This window comes from Myiozetetes cayanensis, unplaced genomic scaffold, assembly GCF_022539395.1.
Source record: "Myiozetetes cayanensis isolate MyiCay16 unplaced genomic scaffold, myiCay2020 scf13, whole genome shotgun sequence".
Classification (NCBI taxonomy): domain Eukaryota; kingdom Metazoa; phylum Chordata; class Aves; order Passeriformes; family Tyrannidae; genus Myiozetetes; species Myiozetetes cayanensis.
In genome coordinates, this window is record NW_026086937.1 from 1885690 (window position 1) to 1908135 (window position 22446).

Consider the following 22446-nt stretch of genomic DNA (forward strand, 5'->3'; position numbering starts at 1 on the left):
TTCATCCAGGCACTCCATCCTCAAGTCACTCTTTTGTGCCCAGGCTGATGTTACATATCAAGTTTACAACAGCAAAAGAGAGCGAGTTAAAAGACACACCAGCAAATGATATTTAATCTCTTTCTTCCTCTGTCTAGGTTTAGGAACATGGAGCTTTTGTTAGCATGCAACTGCAATGAAAAATAAAAACTACATTATTTTTAAAGGAAATTTCAATTTAAAAAAATCCCTGAAGTTCTACTCAAATATCTGCATCAGCAAGAATCTCGTGCTCAGATCTCATGACAGGACCCTCGTTTGACAGAGGGGCTTTCTGGGTGTCCCAGTGCTCTCAAATAAGATTCACAACTTGGGGGTTATGTTTTAATTATTCTTGTACTTCTCTAATAAGCTATAGCATTGCTAGCTAATTACTAAAAGGAAAAGCTAACCAGAAGCAACAGTCACAAACACAACTTTCCAAAAACAATCACAAGTCAGACCCTAAGCAACTAAAAAAACATTAAATATGGAATGACATCTGTCTTCTGTTTTCAGATATCTCCCATTATTAGCAGATTAACTTTCCAAGCTTTTCTCTGTAACTTGAAGGACTAGAAATTTGGTTTAGAAGCTGTGACAAATTCCAGTTTCAGTTGTTTCACAGTTCCTCAGAGTTGGCTGGATTTTGCATCCCATCTACTACAAGCAAAGTGTACTCACCTTGGGCTGTTTAATCTGCCACAGTGCCACTGATATTTCACAGTAACCTCTGCCAGGCTGGCAGGATTTGTCCCCAGCCTCTGTTTCTTCCCGATCCGGTGCTGCTGGAGAGGCAGGACATGCTGTACTCTCTATTCCTTGCTCAGGAATAGGCTTTATCCTCCTATGGCATCAGAACTTCAGCAGAGCATCCTTTCCTTAAGCTAACTGGACCATCCTGAACCATTTTCAGTTCTCTCAGCACCAACATGACATTCAGTTAGCTTTGAAAAGCAAAACTACGAACAGAGCTGGTGGTGAACAAACAGCCCCAGAGGCAGAAGGGAGCTCTGCAAACAGCACAGAACAACACTCCAGCAAAGTGCTGCCCTGAGCCCCCCGTGCTGCTCCCGAGCAGCAAACCTCAGCTTGCTACAAATAGTCCAACTGCAGCACAGACACACGGGCTAACCCTTACTAATGAACTTAGCTTTAAGGTCACCCCAGAAGTTAATCATGTGGAGATCATTAAGAGTAACAATAGGAATGCATTCATTCTGCCCTCAGCAACTGAATTTACAGCCACATATTGTTCATACTCCAGCTAATTGCCATTACAAAACAGTCCCACATGCAGGTGTGTTGCCAGAGTATTCTCCCTGTTTCCAGTAATTATCAGATGGCAGTGTGGCCTTCTGACACCCACTAATGCCTCCCTCAGCTGCACATGCTTCAAAAGATTATTAGATTAGACTGATCAGCCACTATACTGCAAACAAGCCAGGATTTTCTGTCATGGAAAATTCATAGGTTATTTTTGGGTTTCTTTTTTCATTGGTCAGGCTGGAGGAAAAAGGAGGGTCCTCTGCAGGAGATGGCAAAAGCACTGGCAGCATTTCCAGAGCTGTCTCTGCAGAGCCCAGAGATGCAGCAGTGTTGCCTGTTGTCAGAGCCTCGAGGAGCTGTGTTTGCACGAGTGCTGAGGATAAGAGAGCAGTAAATCTGACAACTGAACCACACAGAGCATTGCTGGTACCTTCCAAACCACAGCACTATCTGGGGCATGCATGAGGTTCATTTGCTGGGACTGCAGTTCTTCATAATTAGGCCAGGATAAAACAGCTACGGTTGCTGTTGCCAACTGTCATTTTTAATCATATTTTGAAGGTGAAAAATGATGAAATTCCTGAGCAAATTTTTTTGTAACTAAACTATTCAAAATCTCAGCCTTTAGGATTCACATGATTAGTAGATAACATCATATTTTTAAATTAAAACTATTTCTGATGCTTCAGTGAAAACGTTACCATCTTTCTTAAAAACATCCTAAAAAATTGCAAACTATAAAAAATCTGGAAAAGAAAACCTATCAGGGAACACCTGGTTTGAAAAGAAAAGGCTAGGTCCTGACTCTTACATAGGGATACCTCCTTTAAATTGCATTCAAGTAAATATAATCTTGCTGATAACATCCAGTCTGATATCTCAGCTTTTCTAAATGTCAATGTTTTTAATCAGTCTGTTCTACCACTGATTATTAACGGGGTGAAAGGATGAACACACTAATTGAATGAAAGTGGGGGAAACTGGATCCAGCATTAATTATTTTTTTTTTGCTAGTGCCTATTATTATTAAGGAAACACCTGCCAAGAGAGCCCTGCAAGTGGGTTGATAATCCTTTTCCCACCAAAAGCATGCCTGTAGAAGCCCACAATCTGCTTTATGCATCATTTATTCCTGAGGCTCAGCAATAGCAGTCTCTGTGATGAACTCCCTGTATCCTCCCTGCACACCTGGATGGAACAGCAGTAACCAAGCACACACCTCCACAGAAAAAGCTACAAATTCAAGTTGCATTTAGAAGCACCAAAACAAACAGTGATGCAAACAGTAAAGCCAGGACATATATTTAGCATTCCCTCCCTGTGACCAGCTGAATCAAAGCTGAAATCCTTTAATTAGTAATTTTATCACGAACATAATACTCTGGAGAATAGAGAAGTCACCCTTACTGCTTCATTTTCAAGCCCTCTCTGAAAGATTTAGCCACAGCAGTGTCAAAAAGCCCTGTAATAAAGTTACCAATGATGCAGAACTGGCTGTGTCCCAAACCTGGAATTCCTGCTGCATCCTGAGCTGACTGATGGCCGTTGCTCTTTCCACTGCTGATGCTGTTTTGCAGGTCACACCATCACCAGTCAGCTGTTTCCCTCTGAGTGATGGAAGGCTGCGATGAGCTGATAAAAGAGCATCTTCAAACCTGCAGTTTAGGCTGAACAGCAACTGCAGCTGCTCAGCTCAATATCTTTGCCCAGAAGTTCATTTACAATTTATTGCTTCCTTATTATCTGGCAGAGTGCAGTGGAGCCTTGCCCAGTAATAATTGTTTGCTGGGGTCAGATCCTGTTACTCACTGGCACTGCTGTTCTACATTTATTTCATCCATTTATGTAGACCTGGTGACTTTTGGAGTTCTTATGGCAACAGTTCTCCTGGATAGGAAGTATTTCACACATCACGGTGAATGCTGTGAAAGTATTTTATTGGAATAATTACTGCAATAAGAAGAGTGGAACCAAACATTGCACTCAGACTTTATGTGAAGGGTGAAGTGTAAGGGTGCCTGCACTTTCTAGTTTAGGTGTTGGATTGCATGCTGTTAAGGTGATGTTCTATTTCACTGACACAATCCTCAGATTTTTTTGCAGATAAGCAAAAAGCAATCACTGCTGCTATACAAATAATAACACCACGTTTCAGAGGAATGTATACTCTAAAGAGCTATCTCTCAAACACTCACATTATTTTACATCATCAATAGTCTCAAGTATATAACCAGATTTATTCACAGAAAAAACATGGATAAAAGCTTGTAGGACTAGCACCTGTTGAGATTATACACAGAAGTCAAACAGATTTTTCTGTTATATGTTTTCTGTCCTCACTTTCCCCCCCCCCTCTTTTACCTGTTTTAGTTTTTGCTTAGTAGCTGGATGTACATAATCTGCTTTTAGGTTTCTGGCTTGCCTGCTGTCCTTACCACCATTTACTGTTTCAATTTTTGACTCTTTTTTTTTAATCATCAAACCAATACTGAGGGTGACACAATTTGAATCTGTGCCACTCCAGTGCAGCCCAGCTGAGGAAGCAGGCCAGGCCCAGATCAAAGCTGCAGGGCTGCAGTGACATTCTCACAGTGCTCAGGAGCAGTGCCTGTGTCCAAGGGTCAGGCACCTTCTTGACAACCACCCGCATGACTACAGACAGAAACTGGTCCTTGAGTCATCATCCAGACTGTGGGTGTTGGCACAGCAGCATGATAAGCTGTCAGATACCTTGGTAATGAAGGAAATTACTTATCACAGCTCACAGCTCCTCCCTGCATTCCTCTGACCACATCTCCCAGCTCAGGAGCCATCAAGGAGCACACAGGTGCATTTACATGTCTCAGTGCACTCACCACCTACCTGCAGACAGCTGACATCCAACTGCAGTTACACTGACCACCGTCTCACACACATCCAGAGTGGGGGAGCTCCAAGAACAACAGCAATTACACCTCAGAATTAAACAGCAGAGGGAACAGAAGCACAGTTCTCATGCTCCTGTGCTCTCGGACCTGCAGGTCCCAGGCTAAGTCTCTCAGTGTCTTCAACAAGTACACTGAGCTGCAAAGGCACGTGGGGAAGCCACGAAAAGCCAGGGAAGACAGAGGCTGGGGTGGGGAAGAATCCTGCAACTACAGAGTGAGAGGACTGCCCAAGTGGAGAATGGAGAAGAAAAGAATAATTACAAAAAGAGTAACCTCAGCCTCAGCTGAAATCTTGGTAGTGCTGCACACTCTGACTTTGATTCTCAGCTCTTCTCATCTGCAGGAGCCCCAGCCTGGGTTCTGCCGGCTGAGAGCTCTGCACACCTCAGACTCCTTCCACCAAACATGCACTGCACTGCAGGGGACAGCAGGCAAGGGGCTCGAGGCACACTGCTTTCATCAACAATTAAGTCACTCCCTCCAGGTGGATGATAACACACCTGCCTCTCCTGCTGGGGGCCAAGGGACCTAAAAGTACAAAATAATTAGGAAAGGAATTGTAGAGTCTTCCAAAACCATGGTAGCTGGAGGAAATCTGATGATTGATGCAAAGTGAGTAGATGGGAATTTGCAATTGCAAGGGAAAATAAGCCTCCTAACTTCAGTCCCAGTGAAGAATGGGGAGCAGATGTCTTTTTAGTGAATTTTTAGAAGTGTTCATCACAAAAAAACCCCACCAAAACCCAAATAAACAAACCCACCAACAAACAAATAAAAACAAACAAAACCAAAAAACAAACACCTGAATTCCATGCTTGGTAAATGCTCAAAGAAACTACACCACAAATTTATGTAGCATTCTACCTATCACAAGTGAAAGCATTTCTACAATTCCTACATCAATATGATCTCACCGGTGACTCAGGGCAGTTCCAACCCAAAGCATCTTTTTTTTTATTAAGTACTTCAGATGCCCCATTTATGCTTTAGGAACAATAATAACAGCAAAAAAAATCACCCTATAATTCAATAAATTTAGCCTATTTCTTACGATTGAAAGGTAAAGAATAATACAGGCTGCTCAAACTCTCCTAAGATAGCAACAGCACCCTGCTCTCAAGTTCATCGAGGATGACACTGGAATTTTAACTCTCCAGCCATTTAGCAAGCAGTGCAGTTTACACCTTTCTTAGTGTGATTGTTGTCTCAGGCTTGGAAATTTACACTAAGAATGTTGTTTTCATAATAACAGGTATTTTAAATTGAAAGTACGTAGAAAATTTTGTGTTCAAAATAACATTGATAACAAAACCCAGGCGTACTTGCTGTTCCTGGACCACTAAAGTTCTGCTTAACAGAACACATAAAGCTACACGGTTCTTGCTCTCCTTCTAGGAAGGACTCTGGAAAGACTAGCATTTTATAAAGTCAGCCAGTAGAAAACATTGCAATATCTACCGAAAAACAAACTAAAATAAAACCCAGTGATGTTTGGTGAAGTTTCTCCAAGTATTTCAGGTTCTTGTCAAGTTACCAGCCCTTAAAAGGCCAGTAGAATTTTAATAAAATGAGGTACATACATTCCATACGACAAAAATATTCATCTGTGAACAGGTAGTAACAGGTTCCCTCAAAGCATCCCCTTGGAACGGGTCAGTCACTGGAACACGCACTCCTTGTGAGCTGTTTTACATGCACGAGTCCCGGCCCTCGCACAGTGGAAACAGCAGCACCACTAGAAGCCTCCAGGAGGATTTTATTTCACCCCAGAAACAACACCAAGCAAACTTCACAAACGAACGCAGAACGAGCCGTAGCTCCTCCTGACAACAACAGAGCTCAGAGCTCGGTGTCTCCTGGCACGCCGTCCCTGCTGTCCGTGCCCAGCACAGCCCCGCGGTTCATTCACCCTGTGTGCCGCTCCCTCAGCATCGCCGCCCGGCTGGGCACGGGGGATCCCCGCACCGCCCGCCCCTGAGCCCGCGCCCCCAGCCGCTCTGGGGGCTTCACCGCCACCCGCCGAGCTGCACACCCTGAAACGCTTCGCGAAAGGAATACAAACAGAACGCGGCATATGGTGAAATAAAAACCAACCAACCAACAAAAAAGTTACAGCAATAAACCAGAAACACCGCAGTTTTCAACGCCGCTCACGCACCGCTACCTGCGGGGCGGAGCGCCGAGCCCGCACCCATGCCGAGCCCGCACCCCTGCCCAGCGCGCCCTGCCGCTGCCCCGCTCTGCCCACCTGCCGGCCGGCCTCAGTGTCCCGCACTGTGCCCGCACTGTCCCGCACTGTGCCCGCCGTGTCCCGCACTGTCCCGCACTGTGTCCCGCACTGTGCCCGCCGTGTCCCGCACTGTCCCGCAGCGCCGCCGCACCCGCTGCTGCTGGCGCGGGGCCGGGCCGGGCGGGCGGGGCGATGGCAGGGGCGGGCCGGGCCAGGGTCGCTCGGGGCGGTCCCCGCGGGGCTGTCCCGCACCTGACACCCCGGTGCGCCCACGGGCTGTCCCGCACCTCACACCCCGGTGCGCCCCGCGGGGCCGGCCGGGCGGGGTGGGAGCAGCAGCCAGCGCTGCAGCGGCGCCTCCCCAGCGTGCGCCCAAGTTTCTTCTTGGCCGCCCCTCACACTGGGACCGTTCCCCTGCTCGCTCTCAGCCCCCCCGGACTCTGCGGCGCTCCTCCCCTGCGGTGCCCGGGCGCCCCCGCCGCCGTGGCCGGGCTGTCGCTGGCGGCCCCTCCGTGCCCGGCCCTGCGGGGCTCCCCGTCCTTGCGGGGCGCCCTGAGGCAGCGCGCGCGGCGGCGAGGCGGTTACAGGCGGGGTTTGGGCCGTGCCGGCCGCCGTCCCGCCCCGCGCGGCGCCGCCCGATTCAAAGCGCGGCGATGGCGGAGCAGGGCCTGGGCATGGCCTCCATGATCCCCGCGCTGCGGGAGCTCGCCGGGTACGCCGGACCGGCGGTGCGGGGGGGTTTGTGGCTGCGGGGCTGCGGGGAGCGCGTCCGGCGGGTGGTGGGGGAGGCGGAGGAGGCGGTTCCCGTCCCGCCGCCGTGCGGGTGTCCTGGCCCGGGCCCCCCTCAGCTCGTCCCCCGTGCCGGCCCTGCCCGGGTTCGTGAGCGCTCACTGCGGGTCCAGCGGCCGCGGCGTGTTTGGCTCTGGGGCTTCAGGGGCAGCACGAAAGGCGCGGTTTTGCTCTGTGCCAGGCAGGGGCTGGTGTGCAGGCACAGTTCTGTGCTGGACATAGAGCTGAGCGCCTCCTCAGCCCCCTGGGCGGCCGCTGCTGGCACCTCCTGCCCGCGGTGTCTGTACCTGTCCAGCCGAATCGTTCTGGTCAGCTCGAAAAGTGAAGCAGGTTCCTGATCTTCCTTTTTTTCTGCACCAGCGCTGGTTTGTTGCGTGGTGGTAGCATGGGAATGAATCCCTTGGTATGTCAGGTGTGCATTTAGTATATATCAAACATAACTGCATAACAAAATTATGGGCACTTCAGGTCATTATAAACCTTCTGTACTTCTGAAGACTAAAGAGAAGGAGTGACAGGCTTGTCACTAAACAAGCAAATAAAAAACAAAACAACAACAAAAAACCCCCACACAAACACCCCCCAAAAAACCAAACAAACAAAACCCCCCAACAAAACAAAAACAAAACCCAAGAAATCAATTTGTGTTTCCTTTGGAAGGCTTCTAGAAGGAAAAAAATAAATCAGTGTTTTAACACTGCGTTGTTGAGATAAACTTCAAGTAATTATTTTGTACTTTAAAAATCGATAACATCAAAATATTGTACTTTTAATTTCAGTGCTAGCCCAGAAGAATACAACGCCGTTGTGCAGAAACCAAGACAAATCCTCTGCCAGTTCATTGACAGAATTCTTACAGATGTGGATGTTGGTAAGCATTACATCCCTGTTCTTTTAAAATCTTCTGCTTTATGCTTTGAGTAATTCCTGCCAAAAATACAAGTTACAGCTCTCATTCCCAGAAAGATTTAGTTGAATACAATACCATTTCTGACTTGTTTTTTAATAAATTCCATATTTTCTGTTACGATGTGAAGTAAAAAAAACTAAACACACATACACACATGTACAGGCCCCCCCAAAAAAGAGGGGGGAAATGCAGTGCAGAGTTGTATGAATACAAGTGCTGGCAACATGGAAAAGCAGGAGCATCATGTACTGTGACTGTTAATCGATAATATAGCTTGCAATTCTTAATACTCACATGTGTCTTTCAGAATTAAAATACTTGGATGTAAACAGCTTTATTTTTAATACTGGAATTCTAACAAAGCCTTACTTTAATAAATAAATAATGTTAAGGTTCCAGTTATTACAGTAGTTCACCACAAATGTTGGGTATTTGCTGTTCTGCACTCATCACACACTTGGATAGGATGTTAACTGACTGTTAGTGCATGTGGTGTTAATAATATTTATTGAGGAATGTGTCTTTTCCTTCAGACAGCTTGGAGGCACACAGAGGGTTGTACACATGCACAAAATCATCTTCATGGATTAAAAAAGCATACTCTTAATAAAGAAATAATTTGGGAGGTTCAGAACCCTGTCATAGTATTTTATATATATAAAAATATCCTCATTAGGTGTGAACAAAACTTGTGCAGTTGATTCATGGCAATGCTAATTCAAGTGTCGTTGTCTTCTCTTTCTTTTTCAAGTTGCTTTGGAGCTAATTAAGAAATCCGATTCACAGCCAAGTTCTGTGATGTTACTTGATTTTATTCAATATATCATGAAATCTTCCCCCCTTATGTTTGTAAATGTGGATGGGAATCAGGAGGAAACAGAATGCAGCTGCATTGGTGAGTTGCTTGGGAATGTTGTGTGTGCTGCTCCCTGCTCTTTTCCTGTTTTCCAGTGGCATCTGCAGGATAAATGTCCCAGGGAAGGCTCTGTGTACTGGGCCTACATACACTTACCTCCAGGAGTTTCCCTTCGTCTTCCTGATAAGCAATCTGCTCTCTGGGCAGTGCTCATGAGGAGACTGTGGGTTTTATCTCCATAACTTTCCGTTTGCTCTTTCTCTTTCCTGGTCCTAGAGTTCAGTAACTGGATCATCACGAGGCTCCTCCGAATCGCTGCAGCTCCAAACTGCAGCACCCTGCACAGGAACATCCGTGAGGTCATTTGCTCTTTGCTGTTCCTGTTCAAAATGAAGAGCTGCTCCGTGTTTGAAGTACTGACTAAAGACTTGCTGCAGCTTTTCCAAGACTTGATCATCTTGCACGAAAGAGATGCACAGAAACACCTCAGGGGAAATGGACTGACCTGGCCAGTGACTGTGAAGAGATTTTCAAGCAGTATAAGTGACACGGTGGGATATTTAAGACTGGCACCACTGCAGCTGATGGGCATGCCCAACGTGGAGTGTTTGGAGGTTATATTAATGTCTGTTCTGACAGATATTGTTGCAGATGTGTTTTTTGTCAGACAGGATACTGTTCTCTGGGGGATAGGCTGCTCCCTGTTGGAGTGTGGCAGCCCAAAAGTTAAAACGTTGGCAATGAAGTTTCTGGTGAAATTAATTCATCTGGGAGGACCTCCGGAACAACTGGCCAGTGTTTTCTTTGCAGTCTTTTTTGAAATCCTGCAGTCAACCCTTGAAATGGATACTGAGGAATCAGAACTCTTTGGAGAGCCACTCTTACTGTTAGTGAGGACACTGTTGCCTTTCGAAGCAGATTTTTACAGGAAGATTGAGCCTGTCTACTTGAACATGCTGCTGGAGAAGCTCTGTGCACTGTTTGAAGGGGATGTGTTCAGGTGTCTTCGGTCTGAAAAGCTTAAAACTGCTTTTTGCCATATCCTGCAGTACTTTCTGGAATTTGTTCCAGCTGGCTACGAATCTGCCTTACAAGTAAGAAAAGCCCATATCAGTACCATATGTGGGATTTTTGTGAACGGGCTTGGAACTCAGGAGGAGCAAGAGGTAGGTTAATTTTAAAAACAGTATTTATTGTGTGAATAGATCATGTACAAAAACCTACACCTGTACAAAGAAGAAAATTCAGGAAATGCTATTTTTAGTTGTATATTGAAGTTGATACTCCTTGGTTTTTAACTGTTTCACATGTTTGCACAGGCCAGAGTTCTTTGATCAGTTAGATGTAGCTGGACTCTTACGTTTTTTAGATGTATTAAACTGTTGATAAGCTATGCAGGCAGAGCTGTCTGTAATCATAAATAACATCAGGAGAGTATAAATGGGAGTAAGACCCAGAGTACACTCATGTGAGGGCAGCTTTATAGATGATTTCCATTCTTCTGAGCTCTCACTTTCTAACCACATGCTTTTCTCATGTTTGGTAGGGACAGGTGGAGAGAAGGGTGTTGATGTGCTGAGTGTTCCCTCTATCCCATGCATCCGTGTGTGTCCTGGATCTGTTGTCCCTCAATCTGTGTGTGTCTGTCCTGGTGGCTTTGCTAGCCAGGGATTGTGGCAGGAGCTGGGAAACAGCTGTACAGGCTGCATCCTCTCTGCTCCCAACGCAGGAAACTTCACTGCTTAGAAGAGCTTTCATCTTATGGCTACTTTTTTGAACAGAAAGGTTTTTAAGAACTTTGTTACCTTAATATTTGGACATTTTGTGCTTTAAGTCAGAAACAATTCTAGCACATCTTTGGGGAGTTAAGGCAGAGCATACATCATGGTACCTCTCTTGTTTGTCCATCCCAGTACCTGGTGAGCCCACTTTATACAGTGTTAAAAACACAAACAGAAGAAATCTTCGAGGAGCTTCAAGAGAACCAGCACGAGGCTTCTGACACCGATGGCTGGAGCAGCAGCAGCGAGGAAGTTCCAGAGAAAAGGCGACGGCTCAGCCTCCCCTCAAAGCATCCAAAGAAATCACCTCCCCCTTCAACGTAGGACACTTACTCAATAAGTGCTTTTATAGCAATTTGGCTATTGAATAATAAACTGCCTCAAAAATTTTTTAGTTTATTCTTAACAGCCAGATTGAAAGGTCTTCTGGGGAAAAAAAAAATCCAAGTGATATTTTGAAGGATCAAAACCTATGGTGATTTTTAAGCCAAGCTTTAGTTAAAGAGACTGTATTTTTAATATGTTCAGTGGAAATTATTTTCATTTTTACCTGCTGAGAACAGAAAAGCTGAAGCATCCCTACAAAATGAGTTCTAGCTTTATAGCCTTTACCATAAGTCTGATTTGAGTCATACTTAAATTCAGAGTTAGGCTCTTTTCCTCCCAAAGAGCACATTTCAGCTAAAGCTTCATTTGATGTTTTCCTCATCCTGTATCAAACGTGTATTAGCACTGGTTTTGCTGTGGTGATTTATCTTTTCTAAAAAATAAAGATGTATGTTGGAAAATAACGAATGTGGTCAAATTGCAGCCGTAGCCCCGTGAACATGAGGCAGAAGAGCTCTCTCTGGAATGCTGTCACTAGGAAAGCTGCATCCTTACTGTCCCTCCTCGAGAAGGAAGCTGTGCCAGGGGATGTTGTGCAGCCCGTGGAGGGCATTGCCGTGGTTGTGCGAGTGGCTGCTCTGGGCATGGTTCACTGTTCTCCCCCAGCATCTTCTGCCAGGTAAAGCTTCCAAGGAGAGCCTGGGAGCCCAGCAGTTGCTTGGAACTGTCAGCAAGATTTGCCTAATTACTCTATTGCTTGTCTGTGTATCAGGATAATGCTGGATAAGTCCTGTATGTTTTGAAGTGCATTTTCATAATAACTTTGCTTGCAAGCAGTACGATATTAAATGTTTCTAATCTGTTGAATTGATCGTGTGATTTCTGTTTTAACAGTGTAGATCATAAAGTGTTTCATCCATGGAACTCTGGCGCATGTAAGAGTTCTCCAAGCTCCTCAGATTCCGTGGTGAATACACAGTTCAAGTGGCTTTCCTCTGATTTTATCACAAGAGTAGTGAAAGTCTGCAGAAAGCTGTTAGAGGCTGCTACACAGCTTGTTAATCTAGAACAAGTGATTGACAGAATAGTGAAAATCTTTGATGCCCTGCTGTATGCACAAGGTGAGAAATCCTTTAAACTAACATGTCTTTTCATTCATTCTGCTGCTCATGGATGACATTCTGTCACCTGTTTGACTCATCAGGTTTTTAGGTTATTTTGATGTAGCACTATAAGATTTATCATTACATGTCTAAAATGTAGGATGTCGACATGTGGGAATAGTGATACTAATCTTTGTTGATAGAAAAAGTAACATTTTGTAGCAAATTAAGATCATAGGATGTTTTATAAACTGTACAGTGCTGAGAAAGTATATTTTTTGTTGTTGTGTTTTGGTTTTTTTCCCTTAGGGAAAACTCCACTGAGTGATCAGACTCTGGATAACTTATGTGCATTGCTGTCTCTGCCCTGGATTTGCAGCCATCCTGATGATTCTTGTTTTAAGCCATCTCTTTTGGGGTTTGATCCTCTAGTTTTGAGTCAAAAAACTGCCCAGAGTTTCTGTAAGTATGTTAAAGTATATAAAACCTAATAGCACTTTGAAATGATTTTTCTAAAGCAGAATTAAATATTCTTTGCCCTCTTGTGATGATTGATGGTATTGAAAGTTTAAATCAAGTAATTGTTTGCTCTGGTTTTTGCCTTTAGCACCCCGAACTCAGTCACACTGCGTGCTCCTTCTGTCTCTCTTCCCAAGAAACATCCATCTGGACTGGAGAAAATCCATTTACCACTGGGCACTCCAAAGTCCCCATGAAGTAATTCGGGCTACCTGTGTTAGAGGATTCTCCCTTCTGCTCCATCCCCCCGGTGTGCAGTCCTGCAGCACGATTCCCAAAGCACTCCTGTAGGTATTGATGCTGCTTTTCTGGGTGTGGGAAGAAGCAAACCAGGCAAATAAGAGGTGTAGTACAAGCACAAAAAAAGTTTATTTCCATGAAATGCAGAATTTGCTAGATCTCAGTTACAGGAATCCTAAGGTATCAACAGGATAGGTGTATGTGATGGTGTCTGTATGAACAGTGCTCAGTTACCGTGTGAGTTCCTTCCTGAGCTGAAGAGCCCCATTCAAATGAAGGAGGAGGAAGGAGATATCTTTGCCAGTGAAATTTATCTTGTATTTGTCCATATGTCTCTTACAATTTTTCCAGTTTCTTTACTTTTTGTATTCATGTCTCGGTGTCCTCTGTCCTTTTGTGTTAGTCCTGAGTTTCTGTGTGATGTGGCAGGCCCACCATGCCCAGTGCTCCTGCAAACATTCAGCAGAACCTGAGGGACAGAGGGCAAAGCACAAAGATGATTTAGTGAGACACATCCTTAAATTGTCCTGATAGCGCTGTCAGTGCAGTTAGAGAATTCAGACAGTGTAGAAAAACAAATCTCTAGGTAAATGATCTACTAAAACCATTTCGTTTTTGTTTCCATTTCAGAAATCAAATCCAAGATGAGTCTGAGCTGGTCAAGGAGGCTTGTGCTGCTATAGTTGGGAACTTATCTTGCTGCCTCTCTGGGACATTCTGTGTCCAGCCCTCCTTGGCAGACTCTGCCATCAAACATCTTACTGATGATATTCTGTGCAGCAGCCTCACAGGGACTGCTGCTCATGGCAGAACTTGTTCAGTGCCAGCCTGTGTTTTCAAGCCATTTCTTGTTCTCCTGGAGAGTGAAGCAGCCAGTTCAGTCAAGCTGGGTATGTGGCTTTACCCTGATTAACATTTTCCACTTCCATGTGAGGGACTGAGGTGCTACTTCTGTGCCTTTCTCCGTTCCTTTTATTCTATACTGAGCTTTTTACAGCTGTAACTCAGAGTGCTGTATTTCAATTGATATCACTGCTGATGTTTAATATTGTCATTGATACTCCTTTAAACTACCTTGGCTTAATTTTGGGCTATGATTTGTATCTAGAATTGTAATAATTGATAAAATCTGAATTTTAAGTAGCTTTTTCGCTTTACAATGTTGACTCTTTTGATTAAAAAAAGTATAGTGTGCCTTATGGCTTGCTTGCATCACTGTTTTGTGCACTTCAATAGATTCTGAAAAAGCATTAAAAATATATTTTCCTTTCCTCCTCCAACCATGCCACCCAGCATTTATAGAAAATATACCTCATCTTTGCAAACATCTGGATTTTAACACTGATGAGTCCAGTGTAAAGATTTTTCTTGGGTCTTTATTAAATCTGATGGAAGATCCAGACAAAGATGTAAGAGTGGCTTTCAGTGACTGCATAAAGAACATACTGGAATCCTTGGACTCTGAGGAAGGATTCATAAAAGAGGTGAATTCATATTTATTTTGGGGGTTTTGAGTTACTTTGTGTCTTGTTTCACTGATGTCAAACACTAAAATGATTTTTTTTTTGTTTTCACCTGTACCAGCTGTTTGTTTCAAGGATGAAAGAAGCCTATACAAATGCCAAATTATCAAGAAATAATGAGCTTAAAGATACCTTGATCCTCACGACAGGAGATATTGGAAGGTATTTTTGATAACGTCTTGAAAATTGCCAAATCACCTCAGTTTGTATTGCAAAGTTTAAGTTTAGTTCAAGTGAAAGGTTAAATGATTTATTTTGAAGTCAGCCTTTGCCCAGGGCCTGCTGCAGGTGTGCAGAGCTGTAGATGAATGTGGAATATGCTCCTCATTTTCCTCTGCCTGTCGCAGGGAGCGCAGATGAGCCACACAAATACAACGCCGCGTTTCGCGTCGTGGCCGCCGCCTTTTCCCGACTCGTTTTACGAACGCAGCAATCCCTTTGTCCTTTTCACTTCTTTTTTCCTTCTGCTCGCTTTGGAAGGGCATCCAAGGGAGATTTGGTCCCGTTTGCGCTCCTGCATTTGCTGCACTGTTTGCTGTCCAAGTCGGCGGCCGTGGCCGGGGCGGCGTTCGCAGAGATCCGCGCGCTGGCAGCGGCCAGGGCCGTCCGGCTGCAGGCCTTCTTCAGCCAGTACAAGAAACCCATCTGCCAGGTAAAGATAAGAGTTGGGGGTTTACAAAGACACCTGCTCAGTTTCTTTGTGTGTGTTTTGAAAATGGTGTCGAAGGTAAAAGTTGCAGCGTTTTTACGAGGTGAAATCTCATGGGATGAGAAAGAAAAAAAACCCTATAAATATTCAGGAAGGAATGGGAAGTTTTTGACTTTGATCTTCCCTCAACAGTATTGCTTCTCTGTTTTATTGCCTCAGTGCTGTCATTCTGAAATAGAGCATCTGTATAGTTGCTTGCATTATGTAGCACTACTGCTGCAAGACACCATGATTTAAAATTGTAATTGAAGTCAGCATTTTACAGGCATAATTCTGACGTGATTGATTTGGGGTTTTTGTTCTACCCGGTACCTAAAGACAAAAGGTCAGTTTAAAAAACCAAAAAATTGTCACAAGCAGACTTTTCTAATTTTGAATTTTTTTTTTTTAATAATGCAATATTTGAATCCAGGGTTGCAAAATTGAATGTAATTTTTAAGAGGATGATAATCCAATTCTATTGCAAAGTAATAGTCACAGATCTCTGTGCCATAAATGAGAGAAAACCAGATGCATAGAAAGAGGAGTGAAACTCTTGTGTTTAGTTTTAGGGAGCGAACAAGGGGAAAATAACACTAAATATCTATTTCAGTTTCTGGTGGAGTCCCTGCACTCCAGCCAGATGGTGGTGTTGAGTTCTCCAGGGCAGGGCAATGAGCTGCAGAAACAAACAGCTGATCACCAGAGAGAGATGGCTCTGGACATGTTAACTGAGATTGCCACTGTCTTTGATTTTCCAGACCTAAATCGCTTTCTGTCGGTAAGTTGGTCAGTCCTTTCTACTTCTGACATTTTGTGTGTGTGTTTGTGAATTTCTATTTTAATCCACAAGTTTTCTGTGGTTGTCAAAGATCTGGGTTTTTTTTCTCTAGTTACTGGTGTTTGTTATAATATAGAGTACTTTGTGATTGCTGGAACTGGGAGCTGAAATGCAGAGGATCAGTTTTATCAGGGAGTTAGGGGGATGGCCATGGTGCTGATTCAGTGTGACAGATAATGAGCAAAGATCTACAGTACTCATTAATTATATCTACATTAGTGATCTGGTGCGCTTGGAAGGATCCTCTGTAAGGTGTGATGTTTGCATGGTGTCAGCTTTCTTGTTTCAAATGAGGAAATGTTCTGTGGATCCAGCTCCTTCTGATCTGCTTAGATATCTGTTTTACTGGGAGACCAAGCAGCTTCATAACCATGCTTGCATTTTGCTTGTTAATAGATGAGAAATGCACAAATGTTAACTAAGCAGTGTTCTAATTGAATGGTAGGTTGGGGGAGTCCATATACATGTTGTGTGTGGGCATGTTGGTTTTTTGGTTTGTTTGGGGGTTTTTTAAGATTTCCTTATGTGGAGAATCTGAATGGACACAAAAAACACCAGCTCACTTCTTGCTTACTTGTTTCTTAGTATTGATTAGGTGAAGCAGCTCCTGAAGTAATTAGTTCTATCTGCGTTTTTACTCAGTATTTCCATCTTATTAAAGTTCTTCTTGATTCATACCTGTGGTCATTCTTATGACCAGAGATGTGTGTTGTGATGCTGACACAAATGGAACTAAGCTTAATCCTGGGGTTTTGGAGGGTTTTTTGGTTTGTTTTCTCCCCACTAACTGCTGTTCTTAATTTGGCAGCGGACCCTGCAGGTTCTGCTTCCTGACCTTGCAGCCAAGGCCAGTCCTGCAGCCTCCACGCTCATCCGAACCATCGCCAAACAGCTGAACGTCAACCGGAGAGAGATCCTGATCAACAACTTCAAATACATCTTCTCTCACTTGGTCTGCTCCTGCACCAAGGACGAGCTGGAGCGGGCGCTTCATTACCTCAAGGTAAACTGGCGTTTGCTCCATTCTGCCTGCAGATGAGCACCAACACCTGATGCAGAGTGACCTTTCTGCTTTGTTTAAGTTAAGGCATTGCAAGGCATAGGTTGGGAGATTGCACATGCAGAAATTTTGTTCTTGTTATTTAGAGTCAGCTCTGTTGGCTCTGAGGAATGGTTATAAGATACTTTATGAAGTTAACAAATTCTAAAAGCTTGGTTTGTCTGGCACTTTGCTGAATGGAAGCTTTTGATTTCCGTAATAAATCAACCAGAGCCCAACACCTCCCGTTTCTCAGTGTGCCGATTTCAGGGTGATTAAATGCTGGGTTTCTGTTTGTTTACAGAATGAGACTGAGATAGAGCTGGGCAGCTTGCTGAGGCAGGACTACCAGGGGCTGCACAACGAGCTGCTGCTGCGCATAGGGGAGCACTACCAGCAGGTCTTCAACGGGCTGGCCATACTGGCCTCGTTCGCCTCCCACGACGATCCCTACCGGGGCCCCAGGGAGATCACATCCCCCGAACAGATGGTGAGGACAGCACACTTTGCAGGTTCAGTTTGGTTCAGTAAGGATTCTTTTTTATCCGCTGTGAGAGTGAAGGCCTTTTGATGTTATTTGAGACAAGAAGTGGAGGAAAGGCTGGCATTTCCTATGGAGTGTTCCTGGAACAGGGAGATACCTACCAAGTATGCATAAACCCAAATCAAACCAAGAAAGTGCCCAAACAGACCAACAACACACACATACAATTCCCAAGCTCCTGTGGAAACTGCAAACCCCACAGCCTAGTAGGGAGGTCTGTCATTAACACTGATATTTCTTAAGTAGCAGTGTGTGTATTTGAGATTCTTCTCATTTGTCTTTCAGAATTAGCATTTCATACCTGCTTTTTAATTTCTTAAGCTTAGGAATGTGTTCATAGTAAGACTATTTGGGTTTTTACCCTTTTTTTTTTTCCTCCACAGGCTGATTATCTGCAACCTAAATTGCTTGGTATCTTGGCTTTTTTTAACATGCAGTTACTGAGTTCCAGTGTTGGCATTGAAGATAAAAAAATGGTGAGTAAAATTAATCTTGAATATTAAAACAAAAATAAGCAAGGGCTATTTTGATATTTCAGATATTTCTAAGCCTTGGAGCCACCTCACAGAGGCAGTGCAGGGAGTTTTCAGTGCTAGAATGGATATAACCTTTACATTGAGAGACTGCATTTTCTCTGGTGGTTTTTTGCTTCTCAGATATTCACGTTGAGATGCTCTCATTTTCATAGCCTCGTGTCTTCACGCTTTATGAAGTTCCTAATTTGTGTAACATTTCTTCTGCTGCACCTGCTATTATTTCTACCTTTTCTTGTTCAGTTTTTTGTGCTTGGTGAGTTCCCCTTGCATGACCTTTCCTGAAGCTCAGGTTTATTCCTGTGTTACTGATCTGTCGTGCTGGACGTTGTCCTGCCTTGTTCAGGGTAGTGTTACTGGGACTGAAATACCTCCTGCCTCTCAGTGTTTCTCTTCTGTCATTGACAGCTGAGCTGTTACCTGTTCCTGACGCTTGGCAGTCACTTCTGCTGCAAGTTGTATGTCAATTCTGTTGGTGTTTTGTTGTTTTGGTTTGGTTGGGTTTGGGCTTGTTTCTTTTCTTAAATGCAAGTTTATTTATTTTCTCTCTATTTCCTAAGCCTGCTCTTTTCAGCTGTGGATATGTAGTCAATCATGCCTTAGAACAGACATCTCTAATAACTAACCCCTTTGGTGTCCACAGTTCTTCCCTCATCAATTTGTCAACAGCCTGAATAACATGGTTTCTTGTTACAGTTCTGTCATTTGAGATTCCCTTTCATTCTCTTTCTCTAAACCCAAATTCTGCATTGAAACATGAGACTGATTTTGATGTCTTATAGAGCATGATTTCTTCAGCAAGGGTAGCCTGATTTTATTAGAAAACATGGCTTGTACATGTTTTCCTGAGTACCTAATACACTAAAATGCCTTTTCTCTGTGTCTAGGCCTTAAACAGTCTTAGGTCTTTGATGAAGCTCATGGGTCCCAAGCACGTGAGCTCGGTCAGAGTGAAGATGATGACCACCCTGAGGACAGCTCTGAGATACAAGGATGACTTTCCAGAACTGTGCTGCAGGTGAACTGATGGTGTCCCAAAGCAGTGGCTCTTTCTGTCCTTCAGTACACTGCTTTGGTTTGATCTGGACAGCAATCTAAACCACAGAGCTGACACAGCTTCAAGTGCTTGTCATGACTCACCCAAAATGTGCTGTGCAGAGAAGAACCACTGATTACTGTTGTTTTGTTGTCTTTCCTTGCTCAGAGCTTGGGATTGTTTCGTTCGAAGCCTGGACCATTCCTACCTGGGCTCCTTGCTCAGCCATGTGATAGTGGTGTTATTGCCCCTAATTCACATCCAGCCCAAGGAAACCACAGCAATATTCCACTTCCTCATAGTGGAGAACAGGTACTGTTCCAAATGTTTGCAGTTGTGTGGATGAAATCCTGTCACAGGAGTGGAGACAACCCCAAATTCAAGTGGCCAGCACTGAGATGAGAAAGCTTGTTTTTCTGCTAAATAGTGCATCTTTCTGTACATTTCCACTTCTCTAAAATCTAGAGCTTGAAATCTGACATCTGAAAAGGTGTTTTTACATTGTCCTTATCAAAATACATGATGGTGTGACAAAGTTAAAACCCAGTCAGAGCCTTCACCCTGCCAGGTTTCCTTGAGTCTGTGCTGTTTCTGCTGGGATGGAAAATCCCTTCCCTCACAGAATGATGCTGATTGCTCCCATGTGCTCCAAGCTAGAGGGAAGTGTACACAGTTGGAAATGGGGAGGAAATGAGTTCTTTGTTTTCTTCAATAGTTAGAGTTATAAGTATGAAGATTATACTCTGTATAAAACAGATTATAATGTTCAGTAAGATTTCATGCATTCTCTCAAGGGGTCACACCAACTGAAAATAAAATCAAAGTTTAATACAAAATAATTTTGGTGACTTAACCTTTTTGAAGATAATGTTGAGTTAATTTTCATCCTATATTTTGTAGCTTAACATATAAGCTTAAAATATGGGGTGGGTTTTTGGTAGAACTGTTGATAGTTATTATCTTGATTGCATTTGTTGGGTTTTCCTTTTTCTTGCATTGCCAGCAGTTTTCAAAACAAAAGTTGGCAATAGGAATAATAAGGTTTTTGTGTAAGGCCATAGTAGCAAAATTGAAAGAGGTTTCTTCATTGCTTTCTTTGATGGGTTTTTAAGTATTTTCTGGTGCAACTAATGTTTACTATATTCTCTGCAATATTTTTTGGTAACTACTAGGGATGCAGTACGAGACTTTCTACATGAAATATATTTTCTGCCTGACCTTCCTGAACTAAAAGAAATTCAGGTTGTCCTTCAGGAATACAGAAAGGTACAGCTTCTTGTATTTAGTTGGTTGCTTTGAATGCTTCAAATGAATTTGTGACAACTGAGGAAAACATTTAAAGTTTATTGCTAAATGGAAATAGTATTTATCTGCTTCCACCACAAAACAAGTTTTGTGTATCACAGGGATAGTTTGAAGCAGGTTCTGATTCTTCTTTAGGAGTGAAATGTTCAACTAATTCAATGTTGCTGTTTCTGTAGCATCACCTGAACACAGACTTTTCATCTGTGTGTGAGGCTAAAGAGACTAGAAGGTTAAAAGTCAGCAGCATTAGCTATGGCAAACATGACTGTGTTACAAAAAAAGCTGCCACTTTTCATTTGATCCTTTTCCCATCTTCTCTGCCCAGGGAGCAGAGTTGGTCTGGTTTTAGCAGTACTCTGTGGGCCATTTCTTTTGCTTGCCCTCAGAAGGAATAATAGGGGGGAAGCAGCAGTTACTTGGTAGGAATGAAAAAGTAGAAATTGATTTGGTTTTAGATAGACTCAAAGCAAAGCATTTTCTTCTGATTTTATAATTTTTATTTGTACCACCATTGTATTTACCCAAAAGTGCAAATATAGCACCTTGTGGGGAAAACATTTTAAAAGCCAGGCAGAAAAACAGTGGGTTATGGATGTAGGTGAGAACACAGGCAAAAAAGTAGTTGGTTTGTGTGTTCTCACTTGTGTTCTTTGAGATACTGCTTAACCAGATTATGCTGAACTGGAACTTGTTGTGTCCTGCCCTGTTCAGGAGTCCTCCAAGAGCACGGACTTGCAGAGGGCGCTGCAGCTGTCGATGAGAGCCATCCAGCACGAGAACGTGGACGTTCGCATCCACGCGCTCAGCAGCCTGAGGGAAACGCTCTACAGGAATCAGGTGGGGAAACTCCCTCAGCACAGCTAAAGCCAGAGCCAAGCAGCATCTGCAGCAACAACCTAAAGCTCCTCGCTGCTGCAGGGTGTCCCCATGAATGTGTCGCTCTCCCCACTTCACTGAGGTGTTTCTTCACATGAAGGGGGAAATGGGTTCTTTCTCATGACATCTCCATATAGGAGGACTTCCAAATCTTCCAGATCTTTGGGCTGCTGATTCAGCAAGGCTGGTGGTGCATTTCCTTGGTTTTCTCAACTCTGAGGAAAGAGATACCTAAGAAGTCTTTTTCAGCAATCTGTTATTCTCTGTTAGAACATGTATGGCTTTTGCATCAGGAGCTTAATCCATAAAAGCCAGCACTGTGTGTGTGTAATATCTGAAAGAACTAACATGTTTGACCACCTCACACCTTCAGTTTTTTCCTCTTCTTTCTTTATTTTCCACCCTCAAAAATTTGAATCCTTTGATCCATATTCAAATAAATTTTATAGCCATGTACAAACTGAAGATACTGCTTTACAAATCTGTGTGGTTATTATCTCAAAGGGTAACCTATTAGGAAAAAATATTAGATCTGTCCCCTGAGTACCTCTAAAATTGTGGAACACTCTTTACTGTGAAATTAAAAAAAAACAATTCTAGTTGAAAGAACAGTCATTGTGTAAATTCCTGGCCCATCTGTAATTCTTGTGGCTCAGGTCAGCAAACTCCTGCCATGTCTTGCTTAGTTAGAGGTCTAGCAAAATAACTGAGGCAAATCAAACCTCATTAGTTCCACAGCTTGTGGAACTGCTTGCTCTGTTATGTTGGCTGTGGTTTCAGTTTTCATTCAACGTAACAATGACAAACATGTTTGTTTTTTTCTGTATTTGGACTAAATGTGGAACTGGGGAATAAAAGATGGGCCAAAACAAAAAAGAAAGGACACCCAATTAAAATGCTGGACATTGATCAAAGGACTCGAAAGCCTGGGCTTTGTAGCACATAAGAGTGAAGAAATGGCCAAGACATGGCAAATCAGAATACAAATGGCAGCAGAACCAGAAAGTGTGACAACAGCTGCTTGAAAGAAATTGGGAGGAATTCTGGAACACATGGAGAAAAGGGACAAATAAGGGAAAAGATAATGTAGAA

At 43.5% G+C, this 22446-nt stretch overlaps 2 protein-coding genes across 6 annotated transcripts in view; one reads left to right on the forward strand and one right to left on the reverse strand.

Annotated features, from left to right (window-relative positions):
* PLS1 (plastin 1) overlaps positions 1-6870 on the reverse strand; it is a 34399-nt gene extending 27529 nt beyond the window's left edge. For 2 of the 5 annotated variants that reach the window (XM_050308113.1, XM_050308107.1), the window contains exon 1: positions 6463-6531. The gene's annotated coding sequence lies outside the window, so the exon portion shown is untranslated. Of the gene's footprint in view, positions 1-702; positions 992-4487; positions 4507-6462; positions 6532-6731 lie in introns of those variants that run through there. The other 3 variants (XM_050308109.1, XM_050308112.1, XM_050308108.1) reach the window with 3 other exon arrangements.
* Positions 6871-7091: 221 nt separating this feature from the next.
* The window catches only part of ATR (ATR serine/threonine kinase), a 35531-nt gene continuing 20176 nt past the window's right edge, over positions 7092-22446 (forward strand). Inside the window, exons 1-21 of the mRNA XM_050308317.1 lie at positions 7092-7156; positions 8013-8104; positions 8895-9038; positions 9276-10165; positions 10913-11100; positions 11592-11786; positions 12002-12228; positions 12520-12672; positions 12818-13016; positions 13600-13859; positions 14263-14453; positions 14554-14654; positions 14973-15144; positions 15794-15961; positions 16830-17024; positions 17365-17550; positions 17988-18080; positions 19025-19155; positions 19342-19485; positions 20346-20439; positions 21190-21315. Coding sequence (XP_050164274.1) covers positions 7098-7156; positions 8013-8104; positions 8895-9038; positions 9276-10165; positions 10913-11100; positions 11592-11786; positions 12002-12228; positions 12520-12672; positions 12818-13016; positions 13600-13859; positions 14263-14453; positions 14554-14654; positions 14973-15144; positions 15794-15961; positions 16830-17024; positions 17365-17550; positions 17988-18080; positions 19025-19155; positions 19342-19485; positions 20346-20439; positions 21190-21315 — 4008 coding nt within the window. The 5' untranslated portion in view covers positions 7092-7097. The remainder of the gene's footprint in view (positions 7157-8012; positions 8105-8894; positions 9039-9275; positions 10166-10912; positions 11101-11591; positions 11787-12001; positions 12229-12519; positions 12673-12817; positions 13017-13599; positions 13860-14262; positions 14454-14553; positions 14655-14972; positions 15145-15793; positions 15962-16829; positions 17025-17364; positions 17551-17987; positions 18081-19024; positions 19156-19341; positions 19486-20345; positions 20440-21189; positions 21316-22446) is intronic.